The 20,863-nt window shown below is 36.3% G+C and overlaps 1 protein-coding gene across 7 annotated transcripts in view; it reads left to right on the top strand.

Annotated features, from left to right (window-relative positions):
- The first annotated feature begins 5,461 nt into the window (after positions 1–5,461).
- The window catches only part of bin1b (bridging integrator 1b), a 38,573-nt gene continuing 23,171 nt past the window's right edge, over positions 5,462–20,863 (top strand). The window contains exon 1 of one of the 7 annotated variants that reach the window (XM_055008491.1): positions 5,462–5,875. In XM_055008491.1, the coding sequence (XP_054864466.1) occupies positions 5,795–5,875 (81 nt within the window). In that variant the 5' untranslated portion in view covers positions 5,462–5,794. The remainder of the gene's footprint in view (positions 5,876–20,863) is intronic. The other 6 variants (XM_055008490.1, XM_055008492.1, XM_035957884.2 and 3 more) reach the window with 6 other exon arrangements.

Below are 20,863 nucleotides of genomic sequence, written 5' to 3'. Positions count from 1 at the left end.
TCCAGCCAATCATGTTGCTGCATTGACTCAACTGCGCATGCCTAATAGAGGTGAACTATGGGAAAATCGCTTTTTAAACTTTATTTTCAGGGAAAGTCACCAAACTTGTTACTGGCGATTCTCTACACGTCGCTTTTATTTACTTGTGCCAATTAAAACTGCAGTTCCAGCCCTCTTCTCGTTCATCTAGAGAGGAGTCTCAGCTTTTTAACCGGAAGTAGCTGCAGCGACCGTTAGCATTAGCAAGTGCTAGCATTAGCCGACAACCTGTACACCTGGGCTCTGATTCCAGGTGTGCAGCTGTTAGCAGCCTCTTGCTGGAGACTGTAATGCCTGATAAAGAATTTAAAGTATTTTAAGGTAGATCTTAATGGATGGCTTATATATTTTTTTAAAAAGAATTTACCCTTTAAACATCGGCCAAAATCCATTAAAAGCGCCTTAACGTTACAATTAAAATATAACTGTCGGACCTAAAACACAAATTTAAGGCATGTTAAGGTTAATGAAATGGGCTTTTAATTAACTATACTTCTGAATGTGCTTTGTTTTGTGCTCACTGTGCAGTATAAAGTAAAGGAATGATGAAATAATTGGCAAAAATCTCATTTAGCATTTAAGAGATAAAAAGAACACCCCAAAACAACGAACAGCACCCCTGAATTTTGCTTTAAACCCCCTTAGAACTTATTGAAAATATGTTAATACATAACAATCTAATGAGTTCTCACCTTGATTCATGACATTGGAGCATTTAAAGGTGGAATTAAAGAATGGATGTCATTTTTCACCTGATAAAATCAAGCAGCCTCTTCTTGGACGTTTTAATGACTCATAAAGAATTCAAAATCTTTTAAGGTGGATCTTAATGGATGGCTTATATATTTTTTAAAAAATAATTTACCCCTAAACAGCGGCTACAACCCATTAAAAGTACCTTAACACGTTACAATCCGTTAATTAGTTCAATAAAATTTAACTGACGGTCCTAAAATACAAATTTAAGGCATTTTAAGGTTGAAAAAATGTCTTTTAATTAATTATACTCCTGAGTATGCTTTGTTTTGTGCTGACTGTGCAGTAAAAAAAAAAGTATAGGAATGATTAAATAGTTGACAAAAAACCTCAACTTAGCATTCAGGAGATGAAAAGAGCACCCCTGAATTTGGCTTTAAATCCCCTTAGAACTTACTGAAAGTATCTCTGATGAGTTTTCATTAGCTGTAGCATTTTAAGGTGGAATTAAAGGATGACTGTCCTGTAGTTGGATATTTCTCACCTGATAAATCAAGCAGAAAACCATTTTGAAAAGCCTCTGAACTGCAATTCATCAATTAAATCCAATTAATTGGTGGTTAACTTAGGTGAAATCTGGTTTAGTGATGCTAGGACGCTCAATGTATAGTTTAAGGTGGTATTATTGGGGTTTCTGCGGGGTTTTGGAGGCCTGTTTAATTCTGATTGTGACCAGTTTACCTGCCATCAGCGCACCTTGGCTGACACCTGGCGGCTTCCTGTCCTGACAGCAGGTGTGTTCTGCTGGACGTGTGCCAGTTTATTCCTACAGCTGATGAATGTTGGCCTCTTGGAGGGGGGATCGGGACTAATTTAGACCCCCACATCCCCCATGAAGCGGCATAAATAAGGCCGTGCGTAAAGACAGCAGCATGCATGCAACAGTTGTCGGCTAATAATAACAATCTGCTGCGCCTTTAAGAGCGACACTGAGGAGGACACCTAATATCTCTGCATATCCAGCTCAAGTCTCCATCAATTAACAGTAAAAACCGAGACCAGGACGGTGTCTGGATCTCTGCTCTGTTCGCCAAACTGCACCTTCTTTTTCGTTGGTTTTTATTTTCTTTTCCTCGTCGCACACAAACCGGATTAAATTAAATTACGCATTGCACCTTTAAGAAGCTGTCAACGGGATTAGAGTTACGCGCACCGAGCCAGGTCGGAGGGGTTTTACGCGCCGTCGGTATCCAGAGGAGGCACATTTCTCCCGCTTCGCTGGTCCTCACACCGCCGGGGAGCTGCGCGACACCATGGCCGAGATCGGGAAAGGGGTGACCGCCGGGAAGCTGGCCAGCAACGTCCAGAAGAGGCTGACCAGGGCGCAGGAGAAGGTAAGAGTGGTCAGCCTGTCCATGGCGGCGGGACACGGTGTCCTGCTGTGAAACCGGATCCCTTGACGTTGTACCTCCGAATACCGGCACTTCTCCCGTTAACGTGCCGCTGTAACCGAGGCAGGTAACGGGAGAGGTAACGGACTGTACATACATATTTTACCGGGGCTTGAAATGACAATCAGCCTGCGTAAAAGTTCCAAACCAGCCCCGAGTCTAAGGGTGATTTCTAAGTTTAAGTCCTTTAAAAACACCTTTAACCAGAACTTAAGTGTCTCTAAACCATATTTTAACTTCAAATACTGTTACTTTAGGTCCATTTTAATTATTTAACTGATGAATTTGATTCTACTAAGGTATTTCCAAATGGTTTTGTGCTTCGTTTAGGGGAGAGCATGGCACCAGTCCTTAATTTCTACCTTAAAGTTCCTCAAAACCTTGGATTAAGATGAAAAACTCAGTGTATGGGTGCATATTAAGGTGTTTTAAGTGAGCTTTAAAGAGATTTGAATGTCTAAAATGGCTGATTTTGCCAAATATCTGTCAATTGATCGATCATTCAGTTGGTTTGTTGATCCCTCAAGGGTCAGTTCACAGTCGAAACACAATGCAACACTCAATTACATAACTTAAGATACCTGCATTGAAATAAAATATCACGTTTTACTTTAAAATGCCTTAAATTTGTATTCCAAGAATGACACTCATATTTAAATGCAATATTTAGTGGATTGTAGGGTATTAATGTAGGTTAAATTGGGTTTAAGCACCATTTAGTGGGGTTTTCAAGGGTAAAGTCTTAATAAACATGGACGCCGTTGATTAAAGTCTCACTTATGAGGCTATGAATTCTTTACTTGAGGTGAAAAGTCAATAGATTGTCACATATTTAGGTATTTCTAGTGGGTTTTCAGTTGCTTTGCTTGGTTTTAAGGCGCTCAAAATGACTTAAATGACTGGTTTTGTCAAATATCCGTCAATTGATTGGTCGTTCAGTTACTTTATTGATCCCTCAAGGGTCAATTCACAGTCAAAACACAAAACAACATTCAATTACATAATTTAAAGTAACTGATTCTCAATAAAACATCATGTGTTGTACTTTAAAATTCCTTAAATTTGAATGACTATCCTTTTAATGCGATATTTAATGGATTGTAACATATTAAGGCAATTGAAATTGGGTTTAATGGGGTTTTAGGGGTAAAATCTTAATAAACATGGACAGCATTGATTAACATTTACCTTTTGAGGCTGTAAGTTTTTAACTTGAAGTGAAAAGTCAATAGATTATTGCATATTTAGGTATTTCTTGGTTTTGAGGTGCTCAAAATGACTTAAATGCCTGATTTTGTCAAATATCCGTCAATTGATTGGTCATTCAGTTTTATTAATCCCTCAAGGGTCAATTCACAGTCAAAACACAACATTCAGTTACATCATTTAAGACACCAGAGTTGAAATAAAATGTCGTGTTTTTCTTTAAAATGCCTTAAGTTTGCATTTTAAGAATGGCACTGACATTTTTATGCAGTATTTAAAGGATTGTAACATATTAAGGCACTTTAAATTGGTTTAGGCGCCGTTTAATGGGGTTTTTAGGGTTAAAATCCTAATAAACATGGACACCATTAATTAAAATCGACCTTTATTATTATACAACAGATTGTTGCATATTTAGGTATTTCTAGTGGGTAATGACGTTAAAAATCATGTGTTTTACCTAAAAATACCTTAAATATGCATTTTAAGAATGACAAGGACATTTGAACACAATATTTAACGGATTGTTGCATATTAATGTACTTTCAATTGGGTTTAGGTGCCGTTTAATGGGGTTTTGGGGCATAAAATCTTAATAAACATGAAAACACCCTGTAACATATTAAGGCACTTTAAATTGGGCTAAGGCGAGTTTAATGGGGGTTTCAGAGTAAATAAAATAGAAAAAACATGGACATCTTTCAGATAAATATAATTTTTGTGGGTTTTAAGGGTGTTAAAGGGAAAATTTAGGGCAGCATTTCCTGATTTTAGTCATCTAAATGCCATTAAAAGCGCCTTAACGTTACAATTAAAATATAACTGTCGGACCTAAAACACAAATTTAAGGCATGTTAAGGTTAATGAAATGGGCTTTTAATTAACTATACTTCTGAATGTGCTTTGTTTTGTGCTCACTGTGCAGTATAAAGTAAAGGAATGATGAAATAATTGGCAAAAATCTCATTTAGCATTTAAGAGATAAAAAGAACACCCCAAAACAACGAACAGCACCCCTGAATTTTGCTTTAAACCCCCTTAGAACTTATTGAAAATATGTTAATACATAACAATCTAATGAGTTCTCACCTTGATTCATGACATTGGAGCATTTAAAGGTGGAATTAAAGGATGGATGTCATTTTTCACCTGATAAAATCAAGCAGCCTCTTCTTGGACGTTTTAATGACTCATAAAGAATTCAAAATCTTTTAAGGTGGATCTTAATGGATGGCTTATATATTTTTTAAAAAATAATTTACCCCTAAACAGCGGCTACAACCCATTAAAAGTACCTTAACACGTTACAATCCGTTAATTAGTTCAATAAAATTTAACTGACGGTCCTAAAATACAAATTTAAGGCATTTTAAGGTTGAAAAAATGTCTTTTAATTAATTATACTCCTGAGTATGCTTTGTTTTGTGCTGACTGTGCAGTAAAAAAAAAAGTATAGGAATGATTAAATAGTTGACAAAAAACCTCAACTTAGCATTCAGGAGATGAAAAGAGCACCCCTGAATTTGGCTTTAAATCCCCTTAGAACTTACTGAAAGTATCTCTGATGAGTTTTCATTAGCTGTAGCATTTTAAGGTGGAATTAAAGGATGACTGTCCTGTAGTTGGATATTTCTCACCTGATAAATCAAGCAGAAAACCATTTTGAAAAGCCTCTGAACTGCAATTCATCAATTAAATCCAATTAATTGGTGGTTAACTTAGGTGAAATCTGGTTTAGTGATGCTAGGACGCTCAATGTATAGTTTAAGGTGGTATTATTGGGGTTTCTGCGGGGTTTTGGAGGCCTGTTTAATTCTGATTGTGACCAGTTTACCTGCCATCAGCGCACCTTGGCTGACACCTGGCGGCTTCCTGTCCTGACAGCAGGTGTGTTCTGCTGGACGTGTGCCAGTTTATTCCTACAGCTGATGAATGTTGGCCTCTTGGAGGGGGGATCGGGACTAATTTAGACCCCCACATCCCCCATGAAGCGGCATAAATAAGGCTGTGCGTAAAGACAGCAGCATGCATGCAACAGTTGTCGGCTAATAATAACAACCTGCTGCGCCTTTAAGAGCGACACTGAGCAGGACACCTAATATCTCTGCATATCCAGCTCAAGTCTCCATCAATTAACAGTAAGAACCGAGACCAGGACGGTGTCTGGATCTCTGCTCTGTTCGCCAAACTGCACCTTCTTTTTCGTTGGTTTTTATTTTTCTTTTCCTCGTCGCACACAAACCGGATTAAATTACGCATCGCACCTTTAAGAAGCTGTCAACGGGATTAGAGTTACGCGCACCGAGCCAGGTCGGAGGGGTTTTACGCGCCGTCGGTATCCAGAGGAGGCACATTTCTCCCGCTTCGCTGGTCCTCACACCGCCGGGGAGCTGCGCGACACCATGGCCGAGATCGGGAAAGGGGTGACCGCCGGGAAGCTGGCCAGCAACGTCCAGAAGAGGCTGACCAGGGCGCAGGAGAAGGTAAGAGTGGTCAGCCTGTCCATGGCGGCGGGACACGGTGTCCTGCTGTGAAACCGGATCCCTTGACGTTGTACCTCCGAATACCGGCACTTCTCCCGTTAACGTGCCGCTGTAACCGAGGCAGGTAACGGGAGAGGTAACGGACTGTACATACATATTTTACCGGGGCTTGAAATGACAATCAGCCTGCGTAAAAGTTCCAAACCAGCCCCGAGTCTAAGGGTGATTTCTAAGTTTAAGTCCTTTAAAAACACCTTTAACCAGAACTTAAGTGTCTCTAAACCATATTTTAACTTCAAATACTGTTACTTTAGGTCCATTTTAATTATTTAACTGATGAATTTGATTCTACTAAGGTATTTCCAAATGGTTTTGTGCTTCGTTTAGGGGAGAGCATGGCACCAGTCCTTAATTTCTACCTTAAAGTTCCTCAAAACCTTGGATTAAGATGAAAAACTCAGTGTATGGGTGCATATTAAGGTGTTTTAAGTGAGCTTTAAGGAGATTTGAATGTCTAAAATGGCTGATTTTGCCAAATATCTGTCAATTGATCGATCATTCAGTTGGTTTGTTGATCCCTCAAGGGTCAGTTCACAGTCGAAACACAATGCAACACTCAATTACATAACTTAAGATACCTGCATTGAAATAAAATATCACGTTTTACTTTAAAATGCCTTAAATTTGTATTCCAAGAATGACACTCATATTTAAATGCAATATTTAGTGGATTGTAGGGTATTAATGTAGGTTAAATTGGGTTTAAGCACCATTTAGTGGGGTTTTCAAGGGTAAAGTCTTAATAAACATGGACGCCGTTGATTAAAGTCTAACTTATGAGGCTATGAATTCTTTACTTGAGGTGAAAAGTCAATAGATTGTTACATATTTAGGTATTTCTAGTGGGTTTTCAGTTGCTTTTCTTGGTTTTGAGGTGCTCAAAATGATTTAAATTGACTGGCTTTGTCAAATATAAGTTAAATAATTAATCATTCATTTGTTTTATTGATCCCTCAAAGGGGCAATTCATAGTCGGCACACAGTAGAACATTTATTAATGTAACTGAAGACACTTAAAATGACGTAAAATATCATGCATTTTACCTTTTGAAGAGCCTTAAATTTGTAGTGTAACCCTTTGATGCATAACATGGGTCAAAAGTGACCCAAATCCAATGGAAAATGGGTATCTACTGATGTGGTCTACGCATCAAAGGGTTAAGAATGACACTACCATTTTACTGCAATATTTAACAGACTGTAACATATTAAGGCTCTTTAAATTGGGCTAAGGCAAGTTTAATGTGGGTTTCAGAGTAAATAAAATAGAAAAAACATGGACATCTTTCAGATAAATATAATTTTTGTGGGTTTTAAGGGTGTTAAAGGGAAAATTTAGGGCAGTATTTCCTGATTTTAGTCATCTAAATGCCTTAAAATGAGGAAAATTGAGGAATTGGGTGCCCGTATAGCTCAACGCGTTGAGCGGGTGATCCATGTACAGGGCTGGTCCCCGATGCAGCTGGCCCGGGTTCGATTCCCGCTCGCGGCCCTTAGCTGCATGTCTTCCCCTGACTCTTCTCCCCTGTCTCTCTCTCACTGCGCCTATCTAATAAAGCCCACAAAAAGGCCAAAAAAAAATTACTTTTAAAAAAAAGAAAATTGAGGAATTAAATTAATTCATCATTTAGCTAATTTATTTATCTCTCAAGGGGAGCAATTCACAGTCAGAACAACACAACCTTCAATTATATCATTAAAGATACTTAAAATTAAGGGGAAAGTTGTGTACTTCTATATTATTTTACCTTAGAATACCTTAAAATTGACTTTTAAGGATGATTATGATATTTTTAATGAGATAAATAACCAATTGTAAGCTACCAAATGAGTTTAAGGCACGATTTCAGGGGTTTTTAAAGGGTAAAATCTTAAAATGAATTGAAACCATCTGTTAAGGTCCACTTTAAACGGCTTTAAAGTCTATTAAGGTGAGAACTGAAGAGCTTGTCGTATATTGAGCTATTTTCTGCATAGTTTAAAGCAAATTCAGAGCACTGGACAATTTTAGTTTTTTAGTGTAACAACTATGAGGGGAAATATTTGACGTTAATGTGGATTTTCAGGGAAAAACCAAGAGCTTCTTTCACTGTTGTGACCTGAAACTTGACCTTAAAATACCCTAAATTTTCCTTTTAAAGTTATTTTAATGTGCTAATTAACAGGTTGTGGTGTGTGAAGGTACTTTTAATGGGTTTTTTGGAACAGTTTAAGGTGATTTAAGACTAAAATAACGTGGAAAAAAATCCATTCACTTTGGCTTTTACCTTAATTATTTAAAGAAAGTCAAAATTCAGGGGTTTCATTAATGCTGTTTGATATTCTTTAGAGGATTTTTACCCCTTAATACCTCATTAAAACATGAAAAAAGTAATTTAAGTTCCTTTGTATATTGTAGTCCATTATAATTCTATTAATTACTCCCAAATATAATATCAACCCCTTAAAAAAATAACAGAAGCCCCTTGATTTGTGTATTAAAGGGAGTTTTCTCTCCTGAAAAGACACCTTAAATTGCTAATTAGGACTTTTGCAAACTCTAAATTGTTATTAATTTAATGCCATTAGACAGAAGAGTGATGAAGAGTATCAGATGTTGAATTTTAATAGATTCTTTTTTAGTTCCCCAAAGAAAAAAGCTCTTTCCAAAGCGTTTCGTTACGTTGTGAGATGTACTTGTGTATCCACAGTGTGAGTAGAGCTACTGATAGTGAAATCCTCGCACCACCTGGGGATTTTCTGTACTTTCACAAGAATTGGAGAAGTGAGAAAGGAAAGAAAAGGCAGGAAAAAATAGCCCTGAAAGTGTCCAAATGAAACCTGATCGAGAGTGAGCGTTGGGCTCCGAGTTATTATTGTCCTAATCACTGTTGCTGCTTAAGCCTGCCGAGGTTTTACCCTCTAATCACCTCCGAGCCACACCAGGAGTGCTGTCAGTCAGTCAGTCAGTCGCATTTAAAACGCTCCCCGAGCCCAGTTGTTTTATCTTTATGCGCCTCACTCCGTCTTTCTGCTGCTCATGTTTCCAGTTTAAACCCCTTAAAAGACACAACTGCAAAATATCTGCCAACCTCCTGCTTTTGACGTCATATTTCTCTCTAATTTGAGCTTTAAAAGTTTAATTTTCCTGCAACACATGACCACACTGGAAAAAATGCCCCTCTCAAAACAAGAAAAAAAAACTTATTTCAAGGAAGTTTTACCTTGAAATAAGTGAAAAATCTGCCAACAAAACAAGTGAAAAATGACTTGGTAAGATTTCATGAAATAAAATATGATATTTAGAATATTGAAATCTTAGAATTAGCTGGGAAAACTTATTTGAAGCTCTATTTTACCAGGATTGTCAAGCTTAGGTGTCTTAAAATAAGCTAGACATGCTAAAAAAAAAAAAAAAAAAAAAGTAGTTTTTCACTCAAAAATAGATTTTTGCTTTCATGTAACCTCCTAATTTGAGCTGTATTAACCCTCCTGTTGTTCTCATTTACAGGCACCAAAAAATGTAGTTTCCTTGTCTGGAAAAAATCCAAAAAATGCGCAAAAAAATTCCCCAAATTTCTGAGAATTTGCAAAACCTTCAGGAAAAAAACTCAAATAATTCCTTAAAAGTTTCCCTTAAAACTTTTATTTAAAAAAAAAAAAATCCCCCAAATTTGGCAAGAAAATTCTTGTAAATATTTTCCAAAAATGAGTAACAATTTTCCAAAAAATCCTAAAAATATCTAAAGTGATTCCATATATATCAGTAAAACGTCTAATATTTTCTTTAAGAACATTCATATAAAAATCAACCAAAATCCAGCAAAATTCGCGGTGACTATAGTTCTTGAAGCAGGAGTGATGTTTAAGGGCAGAAGTGATAAAGGGAAGGTCAGAGATTTTGATCTGGTTACAATCTAACTGTTCTACTTCCAGCCAGGAGTTATATTCTTCATGCAGATGTATCCATTTGGTGAGATATTGTATTTGGTTGGATAAATAATAATACATGAAGTTGGGAGCCTCCAGTCCCCCTTCAGGTTTATTCTTCTGGAGGGTAGTCAAACTGATTTTAGCCTTTTTATTCTCTGAGTAGAATTTACCAATAGCAGAGTCTAACAATTGGAACCACTTTGATGTGGGTTTAAATGGAATCATGGAGAAGAGATAGTTGATTTTAGGTAATATTTTCATTTTGACTGTAGCTATTCGTCCCAAAAGGGAGATGGGGAGGTTGTTCCAACGCCTCAGATCATCACAGACTTTGTCCAAAAGTGGAGTGAAGTTCAGGTGAACTAATTCTGAGAGTTTGGAGGAAATATTTATGCCCAGATATCTGATGTTGCCAGTAGGAAAAGAATAATGCGAGTTTTGGACTGCGGGATTCCACGAGTTTTCTGTTAAAGGTAATATAATTGATTTTGACCAGTTGGAGTAGTCTGAAAGACGCGAGAAGGTTGTGATGAGGTTAAATACTTCCTTTACTGAAGTTTTGGGTTCTTGTAGATAAAGTAAAATGTCATCTGCGTATAGGTTAATTTTATGTTCAGACTCCAGAGCACAGATACCTTTGATATCGGTGTTCTGACGTACAGCTGTTGCTAATGGTTCGATAAAGATCGCAAACAATAAGGGAGAGAGTGGGCATCCCTGTCTTGTTCCCCTTTGCAGACTGAAGCTTTGTGAAGTGATCCCATTAGTGGTGACTGTAGCCTTGGGTGAGGTGTACAGAGCTGATACCCACTGGATAAACGATTCTCCGAAGCCAAATTTGTGGAGCACAGCAAAGAGAAAGGACCAATTAACTTTGTCAAAGGCTTTTTCTGCGTCCAGTGACATAACAATAGCTTCTTTGTTGTGGCGTTGCGTCAAAGAGATTAGATTTAGAAGTCTTCTGATATTGTTGGTGGAGTGTCGGCCATTTATAAATCCTGTTTGATCGCTGTGAATTATTGACGGGATGATTTTCTCCAGCCTAGAGGCGAGAGCTTTTGAGATAATTTTGATGTCGGTGTTGATCAGTGACAGAGGTCGATAGCTAGAGGGAAGCGTAGGATCTTTGTCTGGTTTCAATAATAATTTAATTGCAGCTGTATTCATGTGCGGACTGATATAACCATTATTTTTAATCTCTGTCACTGTCCTGAAGAAAAGGGGTGCTAACATTGACCAAAAATGTTTAAGAAATTCAGCAGGGAAACCATCAGGACCAGGTGCCTTGCCTGCTGGCATACTGTCTAATGCACATTGTAATTCTTTCATAGTCAATGGAGCATCTAATATGTCTCTGTAATTTGACGTTAGTTCGGGCATGTTTAGATTGTTGAGAAAATTATGAATATCTTCTATGTTTGGGTTAGCTGCTGCTGAGTATAAACTCTGGTAATAATTATAGAAGGTCTGGTTGATTTCCTGAGGTGACTGAGTATATTTTCCTGAGGGATCCTGAATTGCTGTTATGAAGGATTTTTCTTTATTGCGCTGGAGTTGGTTCGCCGGAAATTTTCCTGATTTATTATTGTGTTCGAAATCATTATATCTTAGTTGTTGTAATAAAAACTCTGTTTTCTTGGATAGGACATTATCGAGGTTTAGTTTTGCATTTTGTAGTTCGGACCATAGTTGATCACTTGGGTTTATTGCATAATTCTCTGTAAGTTGTTTAATTTTTTCTTCAATTTCTTTCTCTGTTTGTAGATCTTTTTTTTTCTTGTATGAGGAGTATGATATTATTTTACCTCTGATTACGGCCTTTCCAGTTTCCCAAAGTAAAGATGGAGATAAATCATTAGATTCATTGTTTTTTAGAAAGTCTGCCCACTTCCTCCTTATTATTCGATCAAATTCTGGGTCTTTGAGTAGAGAGATGTTGAGGCGCCAAGTCTGAGGAGATTTAGGGATGGAATCTGTTTGCAGGCTGAGAGATAATGGTGCGTGGTCGCTGATAACGATTGGGTGGATTTTACATGTATTTTGTAATTTACAGCAGATTTAAAGGAAACGGTTCAACAACAGCTGTTTTTGAGGCACTTTAACCTTTTATTAGATAGTAGAGAGGAACTATGGGAAAGAAAAGACCTGAAGATATTTGCTCTTTTGTAAATTCTGCATTTAATTTGCATCTTTCCATTAATTTTCCTGCATATTTTCAATTTGCACTTTAATAAAAAATAAAAATGCTGCAAACAGTGCTTGAGATATGACAGAAACGTTTACGCACTCGACTAAGGTGGAAAAGTCATTAATTAAACCAAAATGCAACAAAACCAGGCTTTGTAACCGTAGCCTTCCTTGCATTAATACACCAAACTCACAGAAATGTCTAGACTTGTAGTCTTCTGGTTGACAGATCAATTGGTTGATCAGTTTGCTCTCGTCCAACCAGTTTCCCTTTGGTTGGACAGTCTCAGGTGTTCCTCGGATAAGGAGGAAAGCTGCTAAATCAACAGCCTCCCAGGATTAATCCGTTATTTTTGGCAGCAGGAGCTCAAGTCAAGTCAGTTGCATCTGACGGAATCAGTCACATGAATGAAGTTCTTCATCCAACTCCCTCTGTCCAACATCGCAGTCAGTAGTTCTTTGCCTTAGAGACCAATGTCTTCTTCTAACACCTTCCTTAACGTTGTGCTAGGCCTGCCAGCCCTTCTGTTAGTGCCAGGATTCCATAACAACGACCAGCTGCTTCGTTGTGTCTCTTCATTCTGTCCAGCCAGGGCTAATCTTTGTTGCCTGATGATGGTTGACAAGCGTGGATGTCAGCCATATAGCGACTTTGGTGAGGTGTGACTTCCAGGAGATGTTTAGTACCATCCACAGCATTCTGGTATAAGTCCCATCAATTCTTTTTGAGAGTTTCTTTGTTAGTGACCAGGAGTCGGATCCATAAAGCAAGATGAAAGCCACTGTCACCTTGAATGCTCTCATTTTGGTTGCCATTTTAATTGGAGATGCCCATATTTTTGACAGAGTGCAATGCTCCCCAAGCTTTACCAGTTTTTGTTTCTATATCGTGCTGTGTTGGTGTAGCCTCCAAGATGTAGGAAATCCTTAACTTTTTCAATTTCTGACCCATCTAGTGCATGCAGTGTCTACTCAGATGTTGGGTTGAGGTGCATGAACTTTCCAGCATTCAGGAAGAGTCCGATCTGTCTTGTTTCTTGCTCTACTTGATGCAGAAGGTCTTCTGCTTCACTGAGAGTGTTTTCCAGCAGGGCAATGTCATCTGTGAATGCAAGTTCTGGGATAACTTCTACGTTGACGACGCTTTAGGGTCAGACCATTGGAGGGCAAAATTGCATTCCTCAGTGCGTAGTCTAAGCAGATGATGAAGAGGAAAGGTGCTCCAGGGTCTCCTTGGAGTTCTCTGGTGTCTGTGAAGAAGATATCTGCGTTGCCCTCAGGAGTCTTGATGACATCAGAAGTGTTGACACACATGACTTTGACATACATAAGCAGGAGATAAAGACTGCTTTGCTTCTCGGACTAACTGTTTTAATGTTTACGGCTCCAAACACACGGGTGTTGTGCCAAGAAAGTTGTCAGATCATCCAGAAACAGCAGCTAGATTCTCTGAGTTAGATTCTTCAACAGTTCTGCCGATATGTTGATAACTGTCATCAATTAAGCTTCTAGTGGACCTCTGTTGTTGGCGTCCTCTCTTGACTGACTGAGGATTGGTGATTAAAATGCTCCAGTCATTGGTTTTAATGAACTGAGCAGAGACTAGAAGCTTCTCCGTGCACAGCCCCCCTTCATGTCCACTAAAAATCCAATATTTCGTCTCTTTTAGCTCTGTTTTTGTTCTCCACCACCTCCTGAGGGAAGTACATGGCTCTTTAGTTGCTAAACTCTCCAAAATGTTCACCAACTGATCTCCAGCTTTATCTGCCCGCTTATTGCTGCTGAACATTTAGTGTTGACAAAAAAATGGCAGCAAAGAGGTGTAAAAAAAAAAAAAGTACAAAAGGCCGTAAAATGACTACAAACCACTTGCAAAGAGACTCAAAATGGCCAGAAACTGGGCTGACGTGTGACAAGCTGTAGTATTTTAGAATTTCACGTCTATTTCAGATGTTAAATTTACAGGATGTTGTCCTTGTACTGTGATTTCAGAGGCCTTTGAATGGACTTTAAATAGCAGCTGCTGAATGAAATACTCTCCACATTCCTTATGTCTTAATGTGAGAGTTTATTTAGAGCAGCAGTGTCCTCTAGAATCTGGAGGGAAGCCAAATAACAATCCCTGGATTTACAGGAAATAGAAGAATCAGAAAGACGTCATCCAAAAATGACTTAAAGTACCTCATTATGAAGGAAAACTGTGTGTATTTTTAAAAAAGAGGTCAAGATCTCAACATAAAATCAGAATTGGCTCCGAGATGCTCGAGTTTATCATAAATAATGATGGGTGCTTCCAGAGAGAAGGGTTTGTGGTCTTTATTAGGAATGCTTTGGATATTTTAGGCAAAAAAAACTCGATATATGACAATAAAATCCAAATATGTTTTAAAACACGAAGAAAATTGCTCAGAGTTTGGTATCAGATGTTATTTATGGTCCCAAATTTCATAATTTCCCAAAAATCTGTTTGGATTAAGGAGGAAATTACAAGAATATTCCCAAGAAAGGCCAGATTGTCTGTGAAATTGTGATTTGAACTTGTTGCATTGAAATATTTAGGGACAAAGTAGAACATAATCATTTAAATAAGTGGAAAATAGTTCACTTTTTTTTACAGGTCGGATCTGTGAAACTCCCATAGAAATTTATCTGTAAATTAAACTGCTGTTTATAACGTGTTTTAGTTGCTGATTGTCAGGTCAGTTTAAAACACAAAAATTAGAGAGGAGTTTTGTCTTTTTCTTAGATATTAGTTGATGTCAATTTCAGTTTAGTTTAAATGTTCACAGTTTTTTCCTCTAAACTCAAATTTAGTAACATTTTTTAACATTTCCTATTAAATTGTGCATTACTTTGTTTGAAATATATTTTAATTTATGGCACATTTTTAGGTGATCAAGAGGAAAGTCTCAAGAAAATTAGCTATCAGCTGTAAATCGGTACACAATACAGAAAAACAAAGGAACTTTAAACCTAAAATTAAAGTAAACAACAACTAAAACTGGATTTCTAATGAATAGCACCTCACAAGAGATGTCGGTGCCATTTTTTTCTTTTTTTTCAGGATATGAAGCTTTATCAGTGTTGATTCTTTAGTTTTCCCCCATAAAACTCAACTATAACAACATCTTTTTCCATTTTTATGGGAATATCTTGTAATTTACAGCAAGCTTTCCAGATAAAATGACTGAAATGTGTCTCCTCTCTCATGTAGCTTAGTTTGAAGCACAAAACTAAGGAAGTTTAAACCTAAAATCAAAGAAAAGCCGATTAAATAAAGCAGATCTTGAATGTACAGCAATTCAGTTATGTTGAACTAGAAGTTTTTTCCTTTTGTTTTCAGGAAATGAAGGTATATCAGTGTTGAATTTTCAGTTTCCCCCTTAAAACTCAAATACAACAACACTTTTTTTCCCCTTTTTTATGGAAATATTTTGTAATTTACAGCAAATTTTAAGGGAATTGTGAGGAAAATCTGGAGGAATTTAGATTTCACCTGTAAAATAATGCATTGCTAAAGCGTGTTTCTGCAGAAAGGCATCATTATCTTCACGTCTGAGATAAAAAATCACTGAAATTAAGTAAAATAAATTAAAAACCAACTAAGTTAAGCAGTTCTCTAATGTACAGCAATTTAGTCGTGTTGAATTAGGAGTTTTTTTACTTTTGTTTTCAGGAAATGAAGCTTAATCAATGTTGAATTTTCAGTTTTCCCTTTTAAAACTCAAATATAACAACACTTTTTTCCATTTTTGCTGAAATATCTTGTAATTTATGGCAAATTTCCCAATAAAAATCACTGAAATATGTCTTCTCTCTTTCGTAGCTTCATTTGAAACACAAAACTAAGGCATTTTAAACTAAAATTCAAAATAAAAACCAACTAAATAAAGTGGATTTCTAATTTATTGCTAAAATTAGGTGGTTTTTTTCCTTTTCAGGAAATGAAGGTATATCAGTGTTGAATGTCAGTTTTCCCCCTTAAAACTGAAATACAACAGCACTTTTTTCCATTTTTTTATGTAATTGGTTCCAAATTGAGCAGCACTTTCTTGGATATATCTTGTAATTTGCAGCAAATTTTAAGGAAATTGCGAGGAAAGTGTGGAGGAATTTAGCTTTATCTCTACACGTCATAATGAGATGTTCGATGTTTCTCCCTTTTCATGGATATCTGTTGAGAGACAAGTCAAGTGGAGAAATGAGTAAAGTCGGTCCGACCAGCTTTCAGGCGAGTCCTTGAGCCGGGAGCAGAGAGGAAGGTCAGAGTATCATCTTCCCGGTGGAGGAGGGGGGAGTCGGCTTCAGCTGTCCGTCTGCTGGCACGCTGCCCTCCACCAAACACCTCCTCCAGCTCGCCTCCTTTACGCTCCGACACTCCAAAAAAACAGAGGAGGTCCAACCGATATCGGTGCATGAAACCCTCCGAGCCACAGAGCTGCACTGAGCATGCTCACGTCGGTTTTACGGCGCTCATTAAAGGTTATGACTCCTGGCAACACGCCTGACACGACTCATAACTGATAGGTGTTATTGCTGGAAGGTAACATCATCTCAGAGGTGTGTAAATTTATTTAGTTTTGACCGCTAGGGGCAGCAAAATTAGGTAAAAGACACATAAAATAAAACCTTATTGATCCCAAAGGATGTGCCAGATGTCATTATATAGGAAATGCAGTGTCTAAAAAGTAAAAAAGCAGTAAGATTATATAAGTATGATGCGGAACAAAAATGAAATACTGCACAAACATTGACAAGAAATGAAAATATGAAACTGATATTGCACAGTTTTTTGCAATTGTTTAGATAATATTCTGGATGTACAGCTTGATTTGGAGTCGTGTTCATGTCCACTAAAAGTCCAGTATCTCCTCTCTTTAAGCTCTGTTTTTGTTCTCCACCACCTCCTGAGGGAAATACGTGGCTCTGTAGTTGCTGAACTCTGCAAAATGTTCACCAACTGATCTCTAACTTTATTGCTGCTGAGCATTTAGTGATGAAAACAGACTGTAAACAGTAAATTTGTAGACTGTAAAACTAATACAACGAGCTAAAGCAGGCTAGTAATCTCCTTAGAACTGTAGAGTTTCTTATGGGTATTATTGTGAACTCTATATGTGCCATTTTGGGATATAAGAATTACGTTTTGTTTTACAAAAAAGAAAAACCTCCAAAACCACTCCAGAGTCATCCAAAATAACTAAAACCTTCTCAGAAACCATTCCAGAGTAATCTAAAGTATCTAAAACCTTCTCAAAAACCACTCCAGAGTCATCCAAAATAACTAAAACCTTCTTAAAAAAAACTCCAGAGTCATCTAATGTATCTAAAACCTTCTCAAAAACCGCTTCAATCGTCCAAGGTAACTAAAACCTTCTCAGAAACCACTCCAGAGTCGTCCAAAATGACTAAAAACCTTCTGTTTCCTGACCTGCAATGTTTAGGTGGTGATACATGTCAAACATCAACATAAATGTCAGGACTCAAGGTTTCCCAGCAGGACATTAAAACAAGATGATCAGTGTTATTCACTGCATCTTTATTGTGTTGTATCGTATCGCCATCTTATCTTTATCTTATCTTTATTATTTTTTATCTTATCTTTACCTCATCTCTATCTTATCTTTATTTCATCTCATCATTATCTTGTCCCTTTCTTTATCTTGTCTTATGTTTATCTTATCTCAACTTTATCATATCTTATGTCTATCTTTATTGTATCTTATCTCTATCTCATCTTGATCTTATCCTTAACTTAACTTTATCTTATTTTAACTTTATCTTACCCCATCTTTATCTTCATCATATCTTATGTTTATCATATTTCATTTTAACTTTATCGTGTCTTATCTCTATCTTATCTTTATCATATCTTATTTTTATCGTATCTTATTTCTGTCTTATTTTATCTTATCTCTGTCTTGTCTTTATCTTATTTTTCTCACATCTTTATCTTATGTTTATCTTAATTTTTTCATGACTTATTTTTATCTTATTTCTATCATATCTCTAGTTTATCTTTATTGTATCTTATTTTTATCATATCTTATCTCTGTCTTATCTTTATCGTATCGTATCAGATCTTTATTTTATCTTGATTTTGTCTTATGTAAAGCGACACAGACTAGATTCTACTAAACTCTGGTTCTGACTCCGCTCACGGTTCATTATTGTTCCCTCATTTCCAAGTACTAATTTGACTCGGACCAGCTGCCCCAGTAATCCCGAGCCTCTCCTGGGTGCCGCCGCCGTAGTCATAGTGATGTAATGTCACCCAGTCAGCTGTGCCGCAGAGCATGCTGGGAGAGGAATCCGGATGAGTGTGGAGCTGCCCTTTAGAAAGCAGCCAGAGACCCGCTGTGGTGCTGGGAGCTAAAGAGGAGGAAAACCCGACAGGAAGCAGCACCTGAAGGCAACGCCTCCTCCAGCCTCACCTGACCTCCGTAGTCGTCCCACTTCACCATCAGTCTGTAGTAGAAAGATCTGCTAATTTATCATGAATACACACTAAATACTGGAGATAAATTCAGTTTAAATAAACGCACTCATCTCTGTAATCTACCATTGAATTAATGCAGCGTTTCCAGCTGGAACTGCAGCCAAATTCAAAGTTTTTCATGGAAATCTTTGTTGGAATTTATTACAAATTCATGGATCTGTGACATAAAACGTCTGCTGTAATAGAATGAGGAGTTTTTGTGTAGTTAGCTCCAAAATGTGCAGGACTGTGTTGGAAATATCTTGTAATTTACAGCAAATTTTCAGTTTTCCCCCCTAAAACTCAAATGTAACAACACTTTTTTCCATTTTCATGGAAATATCTTGTAATTTGCAGCAAATTTCCCAGATAAAAATCACTGAAATGTGTTTCCTCTTTCTTCTTAGTTTGATGCACAAAATTAAGGAACTTTAAACTAAAATTCAAAGTAAAAACTAACTAAAGTAGATTTCTAATTTACTACAGTTGTCATGTTGAATTAAAATAAGGAGCTTTTTTCCTTTTGTTTTCAGGAAATTAAGCTTTATCAGTGTTTTTTTTTTTTTTCAGTTTTCCCCCTTAAAACTCAAACATAATAACACTTTTTTCCTTTTTATGTAGCTAGTTCCAAATTGTGCTGCACTTTGTTGGACATATCTTGTAATTCGCAGCAAATTTTAAGGAAATTGTGAGGAAAGTGTCAAGGAATTAATGCAGGATTTCCAGCTGGAGCTGCAGCCAAGTTCAAAGTTCTTCATGGAAATCTTTGCTGGAAATTATTAGAAAGTCGTGGATCTGTGACATAAAACGTCTACAGTAATTTAAAAATGCTAGAAAAGGGTGAAAAATGTCCAAGATGAGATGAAAGAAGATGAAAAATGACAAAAGATACTCAGTTAAGTGTCACAAAGGAGGAAAGAAACCAGAAAATATTGTACGTTTCGGAAACAAACTCTGCAGCACAAGTGGAAACTGAAGCCACTTCCAACATGTTATTTTCTCATGCTAGTAATAATTAACAATCATAATAATTTGTCCTGTTTTTTCTACAGTCAACATGTTAATTTGCATATTTTTCGTTGATTTTACTGGATATTATCCATAATTTAACAAAGCAAAACCTGTAAAATAACAGATTAGAAAATGATTTACCTTTTTTTATCAGATAACATCAAATATCTGTAAAATAATTAGATTTTTTGCACATTTTAATTCAGTAAAAGTGTAATTATACAGTCAATAATTTAAAAATACAACCTTATTTACAGTTTTAACCAGTTTTTTTAGGGTTAAGACATAAATTCATGCTTTTTTTCTGCGATTTTACTGGTAAATATGTGGAATTTAACAAAACCAAATCTGCAAAATAACAAGTTATTAAAAGATTTACCTTTTTTTAAAATCCTCAATACAGCTTTTTTTCTGTCAAATAACAAATATCTGTAAAATGATGATAATTTGTGTGATTTAAGAACAGTAAAAAAAAATAGTGTCATTTTGTGGTCACATGTAAAAGAACTAATTTCTTTGAGTAAATTTGCAGATTTTTTGACTTTATTTACACTTTTGTTCTGTTTTTTTTCAGTTAATATATAAATTTACATTTTTACTGGATATTATCTGTAATTTAACAAGACAAAACCTGTAAAATACCAGTTTAGAAAATTATTTATCTTTTATATCAGATAGCATCAAATATCTGTAAAATAATTAGATTTTTTGCTGATTTAAATACAGTAAAAGTGTAATTTTACAGTCAGATGTGTAGAAACACAAGTTGGAATTTGTAAAAATACATATTTGTTCTGTCCAATAACAGCAAACATATGTAAAAATAATGATAATTTTTTCTGATTTAAATACAGTAAAAAATATCAAATTTTATGGTCACTTATTGTAATTTTTTTCAGTTTTATTTCAGTTTTATCCATTTTTTTCTACAGTCAACGTGTAAATTAGCATTTTTTTCGGTGATTTTGTTGGATATTATTTGTAATTTAACAAAAAAACCTGAAAAATAACAGTTTAAAATATTATTCACCTTTTTTGTCAGATAGCAGGAAATATCCGCAATTTTGTCTGATTTAAATACAGTAAAAAAATTTGTAATTTTATGGTCACAGATTTTTGATGTGGACCTAAATTACGATGCTAAATTTAATGGTATAAAAATGTAGAAATTCATTAGTAGAAACTGAAGCATTCAGGCGTTGTGACCTCATGATACAAACCTGATTAAAAATCTGTCTGAATTTCTGAATAAAAATGTAAAAACTAACTCCTGGTCCGTCTTTAGCGCTCTGAGTTCAGTCATTTGAATCCAACACCTGTCCTTCCTCCCACTTCTCCCA

This window comes from Amphiprion ocellaris, chromosome 24, assembly GCF_022539595.1.
Source record: "Amphiprion ocellaris isolate individual 3 ecotype Okinawa chromosome 24, ASM2253959v1, whole genome shotgun sequence".
Lineage (NCBI taxonomy): Eukaryota > Metazoa > Chordata > Actinopteri > Pomacentridae > Amphiprion > Amphiprion ocellaris.
This window is presented reverse-complemented; position numbering and strand designations above follow the sequence as displayed.